General features: G+C 36.5%; 2 protein-coding genes across 2 annotated transcripts in view; one reads left to right on the forward strand and one right to left on the reverse strand.

Annotated features, from left to right (window-relative positions):
• The first annotated feature begins 1,833 nt into the window (after window positions 1-1,833).
• Window positions 1,834-2,561, forward strand: LOC132131339 (cortexin-1-like). The gene is made up of 2 exons (XM_059543358.1): window positions 1,834-1,848; window positions 1,886-2,561. The coding sequence occupies exons 1-2, from the start codon at window positions 1,834-1,836 to the stop codon at window positions 2,333-2,335; spliced, it is 465 nt and encodes a 154-aa protein (XP_059399341.1). The 3' UTR covers window positions 2,336-2,561.
• A 3,906-nt stretch (window positions 2,562-6,467) lies between these two features.
• LOC132131868 (fibrillin-2-like) overlaps window positions 6,468-19,612 on the reverse strand; it is an 85,777-nt gene continuing 72,632 nt past the window's right edge. The window contains exons 51-66 of the mRNA XM_059543998.1: window positions 18,964-19,116; window positions 17,808-17,870; window positions 17,598-17,723; window positions 15,883-16,002; window positions 14,636-14,758; window positions 14,434-14,565; window positions 12,712-12,837; window positions 12,414-12,620; window positions 11,523-11,648; window positions 11,306-11,428; window positions 10,218-10,334; window positions 10,007-10,135; window positions 9,033-9,152; window positions 8,715-8,946; window positions 7,409-7,568; window positions 6,468-7,236 (exon numbers count right to left, since the gene is read on the reverse strand). Of these exons, the coding sequence (XP_059399981.1) occupies window positions 6,862-7,236; window positions 7,409-7,568; window positions 8,715-8,946; window positions 9,033-9,152; window positions 10,007-10,135; window positions 10,218-10,334; window positions 11,306-11,428; window positions 11,523-11,648; window positions 12,414-12,620; window positions 12,712-12,837; window positions 14,434-14,565; window positions 14,636-14,758; window positions 15,883-16,002; window positions 17,598-17,723; window positions 17,808-17,870; window positions 18,964-19,116 (2,432 nt within the window). The 3' untranslated portion in view covers window positions 6,468-6,861. The remainder of the gene's footprint in view (window positions 7,237-7,408; window positions 7,569-8,714; window positions 8,947-9,032; window positions 9,153-10,006; window positions 10,136-10,217; window positions 10,335-11,305; window positions 11,429-11,522; window positions 11,649-12,413; window positions 12,621-12,711; window positions 12,838-14,433; window positions 14,566-14,635; window positions 14,759-15,882; window positions 16,003-17,597; window positions 17,724-17,807; window positions 17,871-18,963; window positions 19,117-19,612) is intronic.

The following is a 19,612-nucleotide window of genomic DNA, read 5'->3' on the forward strand; positions in this document are numbered from 1 at the left end:
CTAAGAGTAGTTTGTCTGTGATGTGGGCTCTTGTAAAGCGGCGTCTCAGGGAAGATACGCAGAGACACAGTCCGTGTGAGGAAGAGTGTGATAGTTTGTGATAGATATTGTCCCGTCATCCATCATGATGCTTGGGCCCGTCATCCATCTTTCCCCTCGTCTCTGTCTGATGCTTTAATCGCTGTTCACAAGTTTAAGATAATCGTCTGCTGACATTTAGCATCCTGTGATCCCAGACTAGTGACACTCGAGAGAATGAGACTCGTAGTGTGTGCTCTCCTCCAGCAGTCAGCTAATGATTCGTTAAAACGCCCCGCTGATGGATAAAGACAACATTTAGAACAGCTGCTATTGCTGGTTAGTAATCAGCTTCACCATTACGGTGAATGTCAGGGTAATTATGGCAGTTTTGCTTGGATTAGTCGAAACATTCATTGACTCTCTGGTATTTGATACATGACTTTATAAGTATCATTAAACATGATCAACATCTAATGAAAAAACTGACATATATGATCCATATTTCTTCTGCCCTGTGGTGGTTTGGTTTCTTCACGAAGAAGAAGGAAATTTTATATCATGTTTTTTTTTTTGTTATTCATAATTTATATACATTTTTATTGCTACATTTTATATATATTTAACAATTGTTTTAGATTTATATTGACATTTAAAAAAATGAATAATTACTGCAGTGTATGCTTTAATATTTTGTGATATTTTAAAAAAAAATATTTGTCTCAAAAATATTCAAAAAAAGCAGGTTTATTTTTAATTTATTTCAAAGTATTTATTTCAGTCATTGATATGCATTTCATGTTCATTATGTTCACCCAAATGATTTAATAATAAATTAAAATAACAATTGATACAATTGATAAATAATATATATATGTATATATATATATACACACACACACACACAATGTGTATTTATGTAATAATACATTTTTTTACAGAAATGTTCAGATTAAATACATTTACATTTATAAAATTAAATATAAATTAAAATTGTTTTATAAAATATTAATAGTGTTTAATTATATGTGAAAAAGTGAAAAATTTATGATTTTATAGAACATTTTTTAAAATATTGAGAAAAGCGTGTACGTTTTTTTCAAAGTACTTCTTTCAGTCATTTATTTATATATAAATAGAAATGCTTAAACGATTGTAAATACTCTGCAAAAATACATTAATACAAAATTATATATACATATTACATATTTTGTGTTAACATTCAGTAGACAGTTCAATAAAGTAACCCATTTATGAAAATAATATACTGTAATATCTCTCAATTGTGAGGTTTTTAGGTAGGAACAGTTAATGGTCATGCCACTAAACCGACTAAATGCTGAATATGTGTATCTTGTGTGTTTACAGGGTGAAGTACATCAGACCAGAGGCCGAACACACTACAGTACAGTCTCTGTGACTCTGAAATCCACACTTTACCAGACATTAGCCCCACTCGATCAATAGTACCAACCTTACAATCAGTTCTGTGTGAGAAAACACAAGCAAGTCATCTCTGACTCACACACCTACTGGAGCCCACTAATCAAACTCTCTTGAGCGAACGGCTTTCCCAGATTCGCATATTGAACTGATTAGATTAGCCATCCGATCTTTGCTGTCTGACTTTTTCAGCATCAACCAGAAAAGGGATACTTGCTGTGGGGCGATCCGTAAACTGGCGCCCAACGTGGGGACAACACCTGCAAACCGTGTCCCATCTGGAGCCAATTAGCCTCAACCCTGCGGACAAAAGAAACAAGCGTGTGACTCGAGTCCTTGGTGTTTTTATCCGTTGTGGCAGCCCGCTGTGTCATGTCCCATCGGCTTGCACCGTACCACTCGCGGGTCAGATCCGATTTGACAGGTCTGGAATAAAAAGGTCATCTTGACCCCGGATTGCTCCACTTGTGTCACTTTGCGTGTCCATCAAGCAGTCAAAAGTGTTGACTTTGGCCTCGTTTGTCCACAGCGAAGTCGCCACACCAATCTGGCCAATCTCTCCATCCAACCCATCCTTACGACAGCTTGCAAGTTCTGTCGTGGCCCTCCCTGGAGGATGAGCGATGTGTCCACGTTGGACTATGAGCTGCTCTCGCCGGGGCCGTCGTTCGCCGGGGTCCCCAGCAGCCCACCTCTTGGCGGCGAGCAAAGGACGGCCTTCGTGTTCGTGGGTCTCCTGATGCTGTTTTTGATTTTCCTGTTGGTGCGTTGCTTCCGGATCTTGCTGGACCCCTACAGCCAAATGCCCGCTTCGGTGTGGACCGATCATAAGGACGGCTTCGAGCGGGGCCAGTTTGACTATGCCCTGGTGTAGTCACATGACCGAAAGATGCCAACTACCTTAGCCCAGCCTGTGGCCCGACTCCAACCCTGTAGCTAATTTCGCTAACACTGTCATGGGTTCGATTCCCAGGGAACGCATGTGCCATGTATACCTTGAAATGTGCTTTGGGTGTAAACACAAAGAACGCTACTGTCTGAATTAACAGGGTCGTCCGATTCTTCTGCTGTAGCTACATCCTCAGGACGGTCAACAATGAATACACGATGCTCACTGTGAAGTGTTACCTTATGGCTACTGTACATACTTCATCATTACTGTATATATATATGTATATATATATATATATATATATATATATATCTTAATTGTAAAAGACATAATGAAACTTTTCAGAAATGAAAAGTTCATAATGAAACTTGACATTTAATTTAACGCAGCTGAAAATGAGGCTGTAATGGAAGTCGATCACCGCTATAAATTGATGTTCAACTAATTAAATATTGGAAATATGGCTGTACATAAACTTTGCAGTGGGAAAAATCGCTAAATGTGTTAATTTGCGTTAACAAAACTAGACGATGACTTGACTTAGAACTTGAAACATATTGGACCTTAAATTTGTATGTAAATCATCAATTGGGTTTAATGAACAATTTACACTGTAAAGATCGATAAACTGCCACAAAATCTTCTGTTAATTGTTTTAACAATTTACACCATAAAAATCACTAAATTGTTACTTCATGTGCATTGTTGCATTGAATGCAACGAATGATCTAAACAAACATTTCATACTTTTTTCTAAACTGTTGCTGAATTGACGCATGAAAAGTTAAACCGTGAAATACACTAACCTGACATTAAATTGTTGCTTTAAGTTAATTGTTGCAATTAAAATCTTTTTTTTTTTTGTATTCAACAAACATTGTGTATCTTTAAAAAAATCACAAAACTTTTGCTAAATTGTCAGTTTACTTTAATTGTTGCAAAGAATGCAACAGATGGTTTTAACAACTTAAAATCCATTAAACTGTCGTTAAATTGTTGCTTTACATTAATTGGTGCATTGAATACAACAAATGGTTTTAACAATAAAAGTACGCCATAAAAATCCCTTAGCTGTCACTAAATTATCGATTAATACTAATTGTTGCACTTTTATGCGACAAATGGTTTTCACAAAAAATTTACACCATAAAAATCACCAAAAAAATCTTTAATAATAATTCCTTACATTTTATATAGCGCTTTTCTGGGCACTTAAAGTGCTTTACATAGAAGGGGGTAATCTCCTCAACCTTTAAACTGTTGCTACGTTAATTGTTCTGTTGAATTCAAACAAATGGTTTAAAGTTTACTCGTTAAAAAGCACTAAACTGTTGCTAAATTATCACTTAATTGTTGCATTGAATGCAACAAATTGTTTTAACAAATTATTTACACATAAAAAAAATCACAAACTGACGCTAAATTGTCGTTTTGTTAATTGTTGCGTTGAATTCAATAAATGGTTTTACGAACAGTTGACACCATAAAAATCACTAGACTGTCCCTAAACTGTCCCTTTGTTTGTTGCACTGAATGCAGTAAATGTTTTTCACAAAATGTGCACTCTAAAAATTACTGAACTGTCGTTAAATTGTTGCTTTACGTTAATTGTTGCATTTAATTAGACAAATTACATAAGAAAATTTAAAAGCAAATTTAGACGTTGTTCTGCTTAGTTATTAACACTAACGCAGCCTTGTTTTCATTTGCGTAAAATTAAATAAGCTGCCTACCCTGATTATGGCTTATTCATTAAAATTTTTGTCTATAAAGCATGGTAATTTTCTGCAAAATACATCTACAGCATACAAACTTCAGCATTGTTGGAAAGTCCTAGGATGTCTGACATACCTGCTGCCTTTGACAGACTTATTCTAAATTGTGCTTTATATATTTCTGACGATATTCTGGATTTGGAGCAAACATCCCTTTAAGACTTCAGAACTGAGTGTCAGTCCTTGTATTATTGCTGTTTGACTCTTTCCTGTCCTTTGACTATGTGTGTGTGTGTGTATAAGCCATATGTTCTCATATCTCAAAAGTGTTCATGTCATTGGTTGTCTGTTTGCTGAGCTCTCTGAAACTGTTGTGATCTAAGAGAGGTTTAGAAACAACGGAAAGCTTTATTTTTATATCCCGGCTCCGATTTGGAGTTCCCTTTTTGCTAATGTGTCATTTCAAATTTGTACCTCTCATTTGGACCCATGTGCAAAAAGTGTTGATGTGCCAAGAAACAGAGGAGCTTGCATTGCTTTGTGAGTTTTGTAAGTAGATTGGATATTTTCCTAATTCCCTTTTGTTTGAAATAAAACTGGGCTTATTCACTTAAAGCTTCCAATATCTTCAGGACGAAGTGTACTGAAGTGCCAACCTTCTGAGATCAATAAGCAATTTCCACTTGGATACAGTCGCTAAATCTCTTTAACGTGGCTAAAAATGGCCTTCGCACACTGAGTACAGAAAAACAAAGGTTTAAAAATATAACCAATGTTGTTTTATTGCCATTCGTTGTTTCATAGAGATGTTCACAAACATTGTGCGGATCACTTGGATCTGACAGATTGATCGAAAATGGTAAAAAAAAATGCATTTGGAATTACTCATTAGTCATGTACTGGGTGCTCAGGTTTCTCCGTCATGGATCTCTATGGCTCAAAAAAATTCATACATGCGCCGTGATCAATGCCCCCCAAAGATTTAGGGGAATTGACATCATCCTGAGCACCCCGGTCCACTTTCTTTGGTCTGAAGTTCTTAACTCAACAATAGCTTGATGACTATTTCAAGTTTGCTGCTGATTTTTGACATACAGTACAGTCACGCACATTCGCTCTTTTACATGTAGTGGCATCAACAAAAACAAGAGATATGAAAGTATACAAAGGTCCAATGTTAGACAAATGGTTATACATAAATATAGCTCAGGCTGTCGTACAGTGCAGTTACTGTGATGTTCAAGAAACGGTTGTGTCATTCTAGCACCAAAATTACTTTGTTTACAGCCTTTGAAAACAGTCCAATGTTGCTGGTCATGGCAAATAAACTACAGTATTATGATGATCAATGGACAAGCTCATGTAAACAGTGACGTCTGTCACATAGTGCTCTGTGACAGTAAATTAAGGATGCTGTGATCATTAATTGTCCGTATTAAATGGAAAAACAAAGTCAACAGCCCTTAAAAGCTATTTATCAAATGTTTACAAGTAAATATTTGGTTTGGTAGTCTTGATGCTCCAGAATACAACAAAATCTACATTTCACTTTAAAATATACAATTAAAATTTTCAACAAGATTTGATAGTATAGATTTTTCAGCATTGAGACAGTACAAAAGACAATCACACACAAAATAAAAAATAAAATAAAACACAAAATACCTTTGAAAATGTTGCGTTTGCGATCCAGAAATCAGTTTGTAGTACAGCGTAAGTTGGAATCTTAGCACCTTGTTTGCTCGAGATTACTGAGAAACTAAGAAACGATCGTTGATTTGTTCCCACACTTGAAAGTTGAAAATGTGTGTTTGCATGTCCATATCTGGAGTGTTTTGGAGGATGGCTTGCCAAACAATCCTTATGTACCATTGAGACTGCACGTCTCCAGCTGCATCAAAAATGGCCTCTGGTTGGTTTACCCAGCAGGCTTCCAGTTCTCCATTCATATGTGCTCTGTTTCCGAAGTACTTCTTTGTCAAATACACCGACAAGAGCACACAAGTATGGAGAAGAGAATGGTTCAAATGTGAATGCCAAGTTTGTGCAACATCACATGCATATTTGAAAACCCTTTGGACAGTTGTTGCCATTTTTGGAATGAAATTTCCCTGATTAAATACGCAGAGGAGGCCCAGTGCAAATTTTGAGTGTTTAGCACCACTCCGGTCTCAACTGCCACACAGATGTGTGTGTGTTCTTGTCTATGTGTGTAAAATGAGGTAACGCAATGTGGCAGCCCAAGCAAACACTCCAGCAGGAAGTCCAAGAAATCTTTATGTAAAAAGACATGCTTCAGTCTCGAGAACCTTAAGCTGCTTGAACCCTCGACTGTTAAAACTTGAACAGTTGTCATAGTCCTTTGTGTGACCTTTTTCTTCTTCTTCAAAAACAGTAAAATACTTGACAAATGACTCTAAATACTGAATGGAATAAACGTTGAGTTATCAAGGTGAGTGAACGGTCATTATATTTTTCATCTATAATGCATCGTTTTTATGTGCACTAAAGACTGAAATGTCATTTCATGATAATTTTGACAGTTTACAACTGTAAAAGACATACTAAAATTAAATAGATTGTCTGATTGGGCGCTAATGCTAGTGCCAATGCATCCTGCTAATTTACGATTGTATATGTACATATTCCACCCAACCTGGTGGAATCTGTGGGGGCTGACATGAAAACATGAAAGGACGGCAAATAAGAACAAACCCAAAACATGGCGATAAATGGACACAGTCTCTCCGAGCCAATGCCCTGCAGTGAAGGACACAGGGTCAAGGGTCAGTCTCAGTGCAGGTGGATGTGCAGCTTGATGCGCAGTGCATCGCCGATTTCACCTAGCAAGTAGTCGCTGTCGTGCTGGTCCTCTATTTGCTGAAGTTTGTGCGGACCGAACATACGCAAGCTGGCGATCTCCAGGCGGTACAAACCTGGAGTTGGTGGCTTTCGGCCAAGCCGCAGAACACTCTTCCCATCGCGACGCTCCAGAATGCGGAAGTGTTCTCCTTGGTTTCCGTGCGTTATGACATAGCGCACGTGGTGCTCAAGCGGCTCGAGGGCTGGAAGCAATTCAAGTAGGGGTTCCTTGTTTTGCAGCTGCGCCAGACTCAGGTTCATTGGGATTGAAGTCTGAACATCCAAGCTGGCCATACTCACCGTTTCCTAAGGTCAGGACAGAACAGTTGGAAGCATTAGAAGAAGCTTCAGACAGATTTTGACCTAAGTCTTATATACTCTTTATAGCGTTAGGAATTGAGGTCAGTAGTGAGGCTAGCAGTGTGACCATATTAAAAACATGACGCCTACATAGAGACAGACAGTACTCAAAATGTACCTTGAGATCATTATCGCCAGCATTACGCCTATGGCGACCTTTCTTCCCAAGGTCACCATTGATCTTGCATTCATAGCAGGCCTCCGGTGACAGTGACTCTTCCTCATCTACTCCCTCCAAGCCAAACTGACCCTGGAAGCCCACTCCTGTGATGCAGTGCCTAGAAACGAAAAAGTTGAAACATTATGTTTCTTTAACTTGTGTAATTATTCAGCTTAGGTCAGGAATGTCCAAATCCAAACCCTGGAGGGCCAACAACCTTTACTGCAGGGATCTCCAACCCTGCTCCTGGAGAGATACCATCATGCAGACTTCAAGCTCCAACCCTGCTCCAACACACCTGTCTGTAATTATCAAGTAACCCTGGAGACCTTGATTAGCTGGTTCAGGTGTGGTTGATTAGGGATGTGGCTGAACTCTGCAGGATGGTGGCTCTCCAGGAGCAAGGTTGGAGACCCCTGCTGAGCATAGCGCCAACTTGTTTTTTTTATCAACAAGTTTTTGTTATCCTGAATACCTTTATAACCTTGGTTCACAATACTTGGGGTTGGACATAAACTCTGAAGGACAGTGGCCTTTAAGGTCCATGGAGTCCACAAGACTGTAGAATATCCCATGTTAGGATTCAGAAGGGTTCTTGTACCATTGTTAAGCCCATGATGGTGGGCCTCCACGGTAGACTGCTTGACAATCTATGTAGGAGTGTGTCACTAAAACCTGAACATGAACGAGGGATATGAGTAAAATCTTGGACAGGGCCTTGAAGTTTCAGGCAAGTATATAATTCTGCACTGCATGGCAAAAGTATAAAGCCATCTCCTTCGAATCACTAAGGAAATACCTGAACCCTTTTGAACACTTTAGAAAGTCAGCTACAAGCTAATCCACTCTGATTGGAAGTAAATCCCATGGTTATGCTCTGATATCTAAGAGAAAATCTTGCCAGTGACTTTGCTTGGCTTGTATGTACTTTGGCTTTATAGATTGCCAACTTCAGGCCACTGTCTGATAGAACCTAGCTCCAATCCAAATAAAAAAAAACTTTGATTTAAGTATTCCTAAAGACTTTGGTTAGATTGTTTTAGGTGCATTTAATTAGGGATGGAGCTAAACTCTGCAGGTCAGTGGCTTTCCAAGATTAGGGTTGGCCTCCCTGCTATATACAGTATGTTCATACTATTTGCGTCACCAATCCTTCTTAGACTTTAGCTCTTCAACTAGCTAGTGAAGAATACATCCAAGTGGATAACTTTTGAAGAAAGTGCTTCATTTTTGCTTTAAGTTTATTGGGGTCTTAAATACACACCCTTGTCCTGCTCGGTAGAAGCCTCCAGGACATCCGCACAAGTATCCACCATCAGTGTTTGAGCAGCCATAGCTGCAGGGGTTATTGTTCAAGCCACATTCATTAACATCCTGGCAGCCACCAGCAGAGGGCTCAAAATCGAAACCTGACGGGCACACGCATTTATAGCTGCCCAGAGTATTATAGCAAGACGCAGATCCACAGGCTTGATTTCCGGAGCATTCGTTCTCGTCTAGGGGGAAGGAAGATGGAGAAATTAGAACGGCACAACAACAAACAAAAAAAAAAATCACACTTTATCGTCGTAGAAATACTTACCCACACACTGGTTCCACTGGTAGTGCTGAACGTAACCCTGCGGGCATCCACAGCGATATCCTCCCAGCATGTTCTGGCAGCCGTGCTGGCACCGGTGGTTTCCACCACATTCATCGACGTCTGTAAGAAAGAAAGAAAGAAAACAAAACCAGGGTAGCGTCTGTTTCTAATACATGGTGGCGTAGGGTGCCCACCCACCTTTTCAGCAATGTTGGATCCGGAAGTATTTTTTACATTAATTTTTCCAATTGGGATTTTGAAAAATGCTTCGTTAAAGTGTTATAAGCCATCAACCAAACCAAACAATTCCATGAAGCATAAAAGAATAATTCGGCCAATAATTCCCGGACTTGTCCTATGATACAATGCTCATCATTGGAGGGTGCAGCCCAATTTTTGTGTCCACACAAACAACAGAGCAAAGGTGGCACTGTGATGTGTCGAACATGCTTTAAAAGCTGTGCACGAGATGGAGTGGAACACAGAAATAGTAGTAAAGTAAAGAAGAAGAAAGAAGAAGGGGAAAGTCTCTGGGGTATATTTGTAGCAATAGCCAAAAATACACTAGGAACACCAAAAATCATTAGTATATTAAAGTAAAGATTTTGTTTCATGAGGATATTTTGTTAATTTACTACCGTAAATATATCAAAACTAATTTTTGATTAGTAATATAAATTACTAAGAACTTCATTTTGGACAACTTTAAAGGCGATTTTCTCAATATTTAGATTTTTTTGCACCCTCAGATTCCAGATTTCCAAATAGTCGTATCTCAACCAGATAACAAACCACACATCATGGATAGTAGTTTTCCCAACACGAATTGTGCTGTTAAACACAATTATGAACTAGTGTGAATAGATGGATTCAACAAAAGCATATACCAGCGATCAACAACCTTGGAGCTCATGATAGGTCAATTGCTGTTTAATGCAAAATAATTTCACATGTGCCCAAAATGGGAGGCCTACCGTCGCAGTTGATTCCCGTGGTGTCCAGAGAGAAGCCCTTCTGACAGTCGCAGTTGAAGCTGCCTGGGGTGTTGAGGCAAGAGGCGCGGGAGCCACAAACATTTGGCTGATTGCTGCATTCGTTGTTGTCTAAGAGATGAAGCATAAAGGCAGTTTTATCTCCAGAATGACCCGTTCAATTATTTAGAAGGCTTGAGTTGATATCACTCACCTATGCATGCCATCTGGTGCTGCGTGAAGCCTGAGGGGCATTTACAGGTGAAGCCACCGATCGTGTTGACACACAGGAACTGACAGTTGTGTTGCTTGGTTGAGCACTCGTCCAAGTCTGGGATGAAAATAGCATTTTTATTTGTTTTTAATTAGCAGACATTGGGTTGATCATTGGCACGGATTATGACTACGAACAGATTTATAAGCAGATCTTATCCCAACATGGAAAATTTGTAACCCTTAAAGGCAGGGTAGGTAATAAATGTATAAACAACTTTCTTCCAAATTTGTTTAAACTTTTTATATATATCAATGCATAATTAAAATGTAAGTACTCTGATAAAAAGAGTATAAAAATCGAGTGACTCTAGACCGTTTAATCTGTATTAAACACAGCTCATTATTTCCATTTCGGGACGAAACATAGGATTGGCTTAGGCGACTGTCACTCTCTCGCAACCATGGCAACCACCCTTTTGCCACACATGACCTGCCCACTTGCGCGTGCACGTTTGATTTGAGGAATTCAACAGGCACGGATCCTAGGAATACAAAAACAATGGCAGAGAAACAGCAAGCAAAATTCACAGTACCAGCCTATGCAGTTAGTGAAGGCAAACCAGGCAAAAAAAGGAAGACAGTAACAGTCCAAGAAAAGGCAATGAACAAAAAGTCTTTGGATAAACAAAGAAATAAAGCGCGAGTTAATATCGGCGTGGCTTTCCAGCGATGGCGAGAACTGAGGGAACTCAAGGGGCTGAAAAGTGACTCCTTGATGGCTTTATTCCTGCTGGACAGGTAAATCTTTCTTTTTGTATTTTGATCATACATATTTTTTTCATGAAGCATGTGTCATTAGCACACGTAGCTGCGTAATATAGCTAACATAACATTACTTAGCGAGCCGTAGTAGAGACGTCTTTAAAACAGTCGTGAGAGGTCTACAGACACTCGATTTTTATACTTTCTTTTTCAGAGTACTTACATTTTAATTATGTATTGATATATAAATAAAGTTTAAACAAATTTTGAAAAAAAGTTTTTTATACATTTTTTTACCTACCCTGCCTTTAATTGTGAACTTACCTTTGCAGGTCTTTCCATCTGGCTGTAGGATGTATCCTCTGGGACACGAGCACAGGTAACTGCCTTCAGTGTTTTTGCACAGGAAGTTGCATGGTTTGGGCGACTGAGAGCACTCGTCCATATCTAATTAAAAAGCATCAAGCATTGCTTCAAACATAGTCTTTTAGAACAGTATCACACTTTATTGTGTTAAGTACGGTGAGCGAGGAGAACGTACCAACACAGGAAGTGCCAGTAAAGTCATTGGTGTAACCCACGTTGCAATGGCAGCGGAAGGAGCCGACGCTGTTGATGCACTGGCCGTTCTTACACAGGTTAGGCATCACCTCACACTCATTAATGTCTGCAAAAAATACAGTAGATATGGTATCCATATATGCTCTCCTAAATCTAAAAGAAATGCCTGAATTTCAGTACTTAACTAAACATCTGTAGCATTTGTTGTTTAAAAACAGTACTCATTAATATTGTATTATTATTATTATTATTATGGATAAATTAGCGTGTGTGTGTGTGTGTACAGTATATATATATTAGTACTGTATTAGTAAAATATGAATATTCATATTATATATCTAATATTTCTAATTTGTATAATTGGTCCAAGATGATTAATATTATGATAAAAAAAATTCAAAATAAAATTATTTAAAAAATGCATGAATATAAAAAATTATATTTTCTGTATTTATATAAAACCATGAAATAATATTTAAATACATAAATAAATATCCATAAATATGAATAAAAACATGATTATAAATATATATATTCCATTTCAAAATATATTTGATAATGTATAATGTGTCAAAAAATATTATTATGATAAATGATTTACTATAATACATTTATTCAAAAATATTATTAATGCAAATATTTATAATTATAAACAAACATGGAAAGTAACATTTTTTAAATTGATATTTAACAAATGCATTTATAAGTGTGTTAAATAAATAATCCAAAGTAATTTTAAATCAATATTTAAATGTATATGAAATATCCACTTAGTATGCACATCATTGCATTGGTCTAAAAGACTGGTCATCTGTTTTTATTTTTTCAACTGTCGCTCAATGAAATCTCTGTAAAGGCATTCAGAAGTAACCTCGGCCGTCAGTGGTGTATCCGGGTCCGAGGGGACACATCTTCTTGTACTGGATGGTTCCAGGCAGAGGACAGAGTTCACACATCGAGCCCCAGCCGCGGGCACCGTTACAGCAGCACTCCGACTTCGTGACGGTGTTTCGGTTGGTGGACGACTGCTGGCACATCGTCTGCAGGACCTCCGTGAAACAGAAGCCCTTCCTGTTATCTGACAACCACAACAGGCCAGTTAGACAGAAAGAGCAATCTCAATCTAATGCAGTTTAATGTGATTTGTGCAAACGTGTTCTGGCTCTTACCAATGCACTCGGTGCCCGTTGAGCTGGGCTCGAAACCATCGTTACATTCGCAGCGGTAGCTTCCCACCGTGTTGATGCAGCGGCCGTTCTTGCAGATTCCCGGCTTGCTGCGGCACTCGTTCAGGTCTGCCAGAGTCACACACGAGACAGAGCGCCATCAGCACATACGATAGAAAAGAGACTAAGTTACTGTCAAATTTCAATTCTATTATATGCAATTATTATTTTTTAATTTGGCATGTAATTGCATGTAAGTTATTATTATTAATACTATTCAGGGGCGTCATGCATTCATGATTTTTTAGGGGGCACATTTTTTATGGGGGGGGGGGATTCGGGGGTATAAGTCATTCTACGAAAGCACTGTATAACTGATATAGGCTTATTTTTATTATTATTTTTTTTCTTTTTATTCAAAACAATTCCATACATGCTTAATATATCAGGAAATATCTCGTTTCTCAAATATGTGTAGGTAAACGCGTTTTGCACCTTTATAGATTGCTATTTGATCAATATATGGAAATGGAGTGTAATCTATTAACTACACATAAAAACCTGACTTTTTACTTAAGTGCCATATCATGCCATAAAATATTTTTAATACGACTGAATTTGCATTTAATGTAAATTTTAATAACAATATTGTAAGATACTTATTTTAACACTTTCATTTTACAGAGAGTAAAGAACATTTACATTATCAAAAAACATTTTCATTCAGTCTAGCCAGAGATCAGGCACTCTCAAAAACTCCCATTAAAATCACTGAAGCACTTTACATTATGAAACGAATATCTTACTTACATTCTTACGCACATCTGCACTTTTTGTTGTTTCTGATGAGAGAATTCGCTAAATAATTCAGTCAGCGAGCAAGTGAACAAAACACTGCGTTTCAGTGATGACTCTTCTGGACGTCTCTGATTGGCCATTGCATCCATAAGCGCAACAGAATAGTTTCTGATTGGTTATCATGAAGCGTTGTACGAACGCGTCTGTCTCTGGCTCAGCGCCAGCCAGCGAACGCAGATTTGAATTTAGCAGCTGATGCTGTGCACTGAACGATCTAATCACACCGCTGTGATTGTATCAAATATATAAAAAATATTATTCTGCAATTTTTTTTTTTTCGTTTGGAAGCTGCATTTAAAATCCACTTGGCTCAGAAATCTGAGGGGGCACGTGCCCCCTCACTTCGAATGGGCACGACGCCTCTGATACTATTATTGTTATTTAAATGTAATTAAAATGCATGGTAAACAAATTTATAAATGATACATAAATTACTAAATATATATATGGATATTACAAAAATTATTAAATAAAAATTTTTTTTTTTACATTGATGTTATAAAAATCCTATTAAAATTTAACAGTCACATTACTCCAGTAATGCGTACTATAGTATTGCACTAAATATTAAATTATCACTAAACAAATATTTATATAATGTATTTGTTATAAAAATTACCCTACCAAATATACTTTGACAAAACACAATATTTACTACATTCAGTGTGACGCCAATCAAAACAAGCCATATTTTTTGAAGAAAGTGTGCGATTCCTCATCTCCGCCACTATCATTATAATTTATTTATTTTTTTCACTTGATTTCCCATCCACCAGGTGTAAATCCTAAATCCACACACACACTCACACACACAAAGACAGACAGACTCTCTCACACACACACACACACACACACACACTTTCTCACCCATGCATCCATCTCCGTCGGGGCGGCGTGTCATGCCGGGAGGACAGATGCACATGAAGGTGCCGATCTGGTTTTTGCAGGCCATTCCTCTGGAGGCACAGTCGTCCAGCCCTTCAGCGCACTCGTCCTGGTCTGCAGAGAGAGAGAGACTGAGCGATGATGGCCTGTGTGTGTTGTGATGTGGTGGATCAGTCGCACTGACCTCGACACATCCGGTTGTCGTCTCGCAGCACGTATCCCGTCGGACACATGCACTCGTACGAACCGAAGGTGTTGACGCAGCGGAAAGCGCAGAGCAGTGGGTTCACCGCACACTCGTTGATGTCTGGACACACGGAATAAAGAGAACGTAAGAGAAATGTGTCAACTATATAAACAAAAATCACCTTAAAACAAAGATAATTTTCTTAAGAAGAATAAGATATAAGTGTGATTGTCATTTTATAGGTAGATTGTTTTCAATTTACATTACATACATTATAGTTTTAAATTTTACATCATAATTTATTATATGATTTAATATATAATAATATATTTATCATTTATGGTAGACTGTTGGTAAAATGTTGCAGATTTATGGTAAAATGTTGCATTTGAACTACGTTATACAGTTTTTTCCCAATAAAAACATTTATACATTCTTAGAGGAAAATTGATTTACTTAAGAAGCGTGATTGTGTAATATATCAATACTTTATTAAAATGCATATTTAAAAAAAATTCACAAAAACCTTCATAAGGTATAGTTTAAAAATGATGCTTCTTAGGTAAATTAATCTGATATATATATATACACACAAACACACACACACACACTTAGAACATTTATTAATCAAGAAACAAATTATATATATATATATATATATATATATATATATATATATATATATATATATATATATATATATATATATATATATATTCTTATATTATTATTGTCCTTATAAAATTTATAAAACATTGTATGAAATTATTTTGTATTATATAAAACATCTTAAAATATATATATATTTTTTATTAAATTGTAATTTTTTGTAAATTCAAAAATGTAAATTAATGATTCTAGAATTTTTATCAAATTTAGAATATTTATTAATCATTAATCATCATTATTAATCATAAATTATAAATATATTAATACATTATTATAAATAAATTAATATTATATATATATATATATATATATATATATATATAATTCTTATAAATATATTTCTTAAAAAACTTTCCTTATATAATTATGAAATAATCTGGTATTATATAAAAATATCTTAAAATGATTCAATATTTTGTATTAAATTGCTGAATTTTATTGTAAAACTGTGTACAGTATATTAGTTAAATGGAAAAATGTTATTAAATGATTAAAATATATATGTATGCCTGTAAAAATGTCATTGATCAATCAAATGATTGTGGAACACTGTGCAGCTTATATCCTGACCGTACCTTCACAGGTCATCATGGGTCCGGGTTCGAAGCCCTCCTGACAGGAACATTCAAAGCCACCAGGAACGTTTGAGCACGTACCATTTCCGCAGGGGTTTCCGATCGAGCACTCGTCCGTATCTGTCCAATTAACCATCACACCGTTAATAACACTCCTTCCGAACTTGTTTATCATTGGCTTAATACTTTTAGTTTCTGAGGGATTTGAACCCACAACCTTCCAATCAAGCACTCGATACTTTGTTTCTGTGAGATTTTAACCCACAACCTTCTGATAGAGCGCTCGTCCGTATCTGTCCCATCAACCATCAGACCCTTAATAACCCTCCTGCCAAACTTGTTCATCATTGGCTTAATACTTTTTGTTTCTGAGGGATTTGAACCCACAACCTTCTGACCGAGCACTCGTCTGTATCTATCTAATCAACCATCAGACCGTTAATAACTCTCCTGCCAAACTCTTTTATCATTGGCTTAATACTTTTAGTTTCTGAAGGATTTGAACCCACAACCCTCTAATTGAGCACTTGTCCGTATCTGTCTAATCAACCATCAGATCATTAATAACCCTCCTGCCAAACTTGTTTATCATTGGCTCAATACCTTTTGTTTCTGAGGGATTTGAATCCATAACCTTCCGATCGAGCACTCATCCGTATCTGTCCCATCAACCATCAGACAGTTAATAACCCTCCTGCCAAACTTGTTTATCATTGGCTTAATACTTTTAGTTTCTGAGGAATTTGAACCCACAACCTTCCGATCGAGCACTCATCCGTATCTGTCCCATCAACCATCAGACCATAAATAACCCTCCTGCCAAACTTGTTTATCATTGGCTTAATACTTTTAGTTTCTGAGTGATTTGAACCTACAACCTTCTGATCGAGCACTCGTCTGTATCTTTCTAATCAACCATCAGACCGTTAATAACCCTCCTGCCAAACTTGTTTATCATTGGCTCAATACCTTTTGTTTCTGAGGGATTTGAATCCATAACCTTCCGATCGAGCACTCATCCGTATCTGTCCCATCAAACATCAGACAGTTAATAACCCTCCTGCCAAACTTGTTTATCATTGGCTTAATACTTTTAGTTTCTGAGGAATTTGAACCCACAACCTTCCGATCGAGCACTCATCCGTATCTGTCCCATCAACCATCAGACCGTAAATAACCCTCCTGCCAAACTTGTTTATCATTGGCTTAATACTTTTAGTTTCTGAAGGATTTGAACCCAGAACCATCTGATCGAGCGCTCATCCGTATCTGTCTAATCAACCATCAAACCGTTAATAATCTCTTGCCAAACTCGTTTATTATTGGCTTAATACTTTTAGTTTCTGAGAGATTTGAACCCACAACCTTCCGATCGAGCACTCATCCGTATCTGTCCAATCAACCATCAGACTGTTAATAACCCTCCTGCCGAACTCTTTTATTATCGGCTTAATACTTTTAATTTCTGAGGGATTTGAACCCACAACCTTCCGATCGAGCGCTCGTCTGTATCTGTCTAATCAACCACCAGACCGTTAATAACCCCCCTGCCAAACTCGTTTATCATTGGCTTAATACTTTTAGTTTCTGAGGGATTTGAACCCACAACCTTCCCGCAATCATCAAGAAGAGCCAAAATAAAGTGAACTGAGGTTAACTGGGAATTGAGAAATGGCTAGTGACTCTGATCTGGAGTGGGTTTATTGTGAACTCACCCACGCAGTTGACACCGGTGAAGTCGAGGTTGTAACCGAAGGGACACTCGCAGCGGAATGAGCCATCCGTGTTGATGCACAGGCCATTGCCGCAGATGCCCGGGTTCTCCACACACTCGTTCATGTCTGTGGAGCCACACGAGACGTTAGTACCGGAGATTGTGGGAAGGTGAAGTGCTTTAGTTGACAGAATTTAACAGGTTTTCTCACCTTCTCGTCCTTCTGGTCTCAGGATGGCCTCGTGACCGTAGGGACACAATGTGTGGAATGCAGCTGCGGGAGAAAAACACCACAAAATGACTCGGGGACAAGAAGAGTACGATTTCTAAAAAATTATTAAAGTTAGTTTGACATCCTAAAATATTACAATCTAAATTATATAGAACATTATTAAATGATTCAGTTTTTTATTAGAATATATTATGAAAAATAAAATAGAAATAATAAAAGATTATTATTTATTATTTATTAGGATTTATTAATTAAATCAACTTTCTGTTAAAATCAATAATCAAAATTATTCTTACAAAATTACTATTTATGATTTATTTTATAAAAAAATTAAATTAACTTTTTTGCTCCATGAAATGATCAGCATTAAAATGACAAAAATTTACATAAATAATTAAAAGTGACCAAATTACTATTTAATTAATAAAACCTATAATAATCTAAATTATGTAAATCATTTTTATGAAGTTATTATTTTTTTATTCAAATATATTATGAAAAATAAATTTAATATTTAATTGTTTTGTTAAACTAAATTAGAAATTATGATGACAACAAACCAGCCTTATGTGTCATCCGAAAGCTGAATAAATAATATTTCCCTTGATATATGGTTTATTAGGATCAGACAATATTTGTCTGAGATACAACTATTTGAAAATCTGGAATCTGGGGGAGCAAAAAAATCAAAATATTGAGAAAATCATCTTTAAATTTGTCCAAATGAATTCTTAGCAATGCATATTACTAATAAAAAATTTAGTTTTGATATATTTACGGTAGGAAATTCACTAAATATCCTCATGGAACATGATCTTTACTTAATATCCTAATGATTTTTGGCATAAAAGAAAAATCAATAATTTTGACCCATACAATGTTTTTTTTTTTTTTTTTTTACTATTGCTACAAAAATACCCCAGAGACTTAAAACTGCTTTTGTGCTCCAGGGACACACACACATACATATATAATTAAATCAACTAATTTGTTCTTACAACATTTATTTTTATCCATATATCTTTTAAATAAAATACATAATAAAAAAAACATCTGCATTAGATCTTAGAAGTGCAAATATGTGTTCAGATCCTTAAATAGCGTCTGTGGAGCTGTATATTGATGAGTGACTGACCCTCAGTCTCTCGCGGACACAGTTCGCAGGGGTCGCCCCATCCCTCGCCCGGCAGCAGACTGCAGCAGCACTTGGCTTTGGTGGTGTTCAGAGGTTTGGGGATGGAGCATTTGCCCGCTTCGAAGCGTGTGAAGCAGAAGCTCTCGCGTGTGTCTGACCACAAAAACACGTGAGGAGAAAACACTCAGATACTGCACTTCACTGAACGTCCATGTGAAAGGTTTATATTGTTTTTCTACCGCTTTACATACATAAAATATTAGTTATAAATTACAACATTGTATAAAGAACTTGTATAAAATGTATTATAAATTAAAAAGTATTTTATGTAACATAAATTTATGCTTAATACAACTAATGAATCACTGTATATAATCTAATGCAATTGCAAAATATCGGTATTTAGACTAGTTTATATTTAAGAATAATTACTTCATTTATACATTTGCACAAAGCATTGACAACATGTTATATAAAATATATGAGAGATTATCACTCTATAATAAATATGCATACATATACTTTTGTTTGACATACTAAAGATATTATATACTTAAGATATTAAAATCTTAATTGTATAAAACATTTCATTAAATGGTCAAAATTTAATTATTAAATGTTTATTAAATTCAGTGTTCAAAATTAAAAT

Source organism: Carassius carassius, chromosome 48, assembly GCF_963082965.1.
Source record: "Carassius carassius chromosome 48, fCarCar2.1, whole genome shotgun sequence".
Lineage (NCBI taxonomy): Eukaryota > Metazoa > Chordata > Actinopteri > Cypriniformes > Cyprinidae > Carassius > Carassius carassius.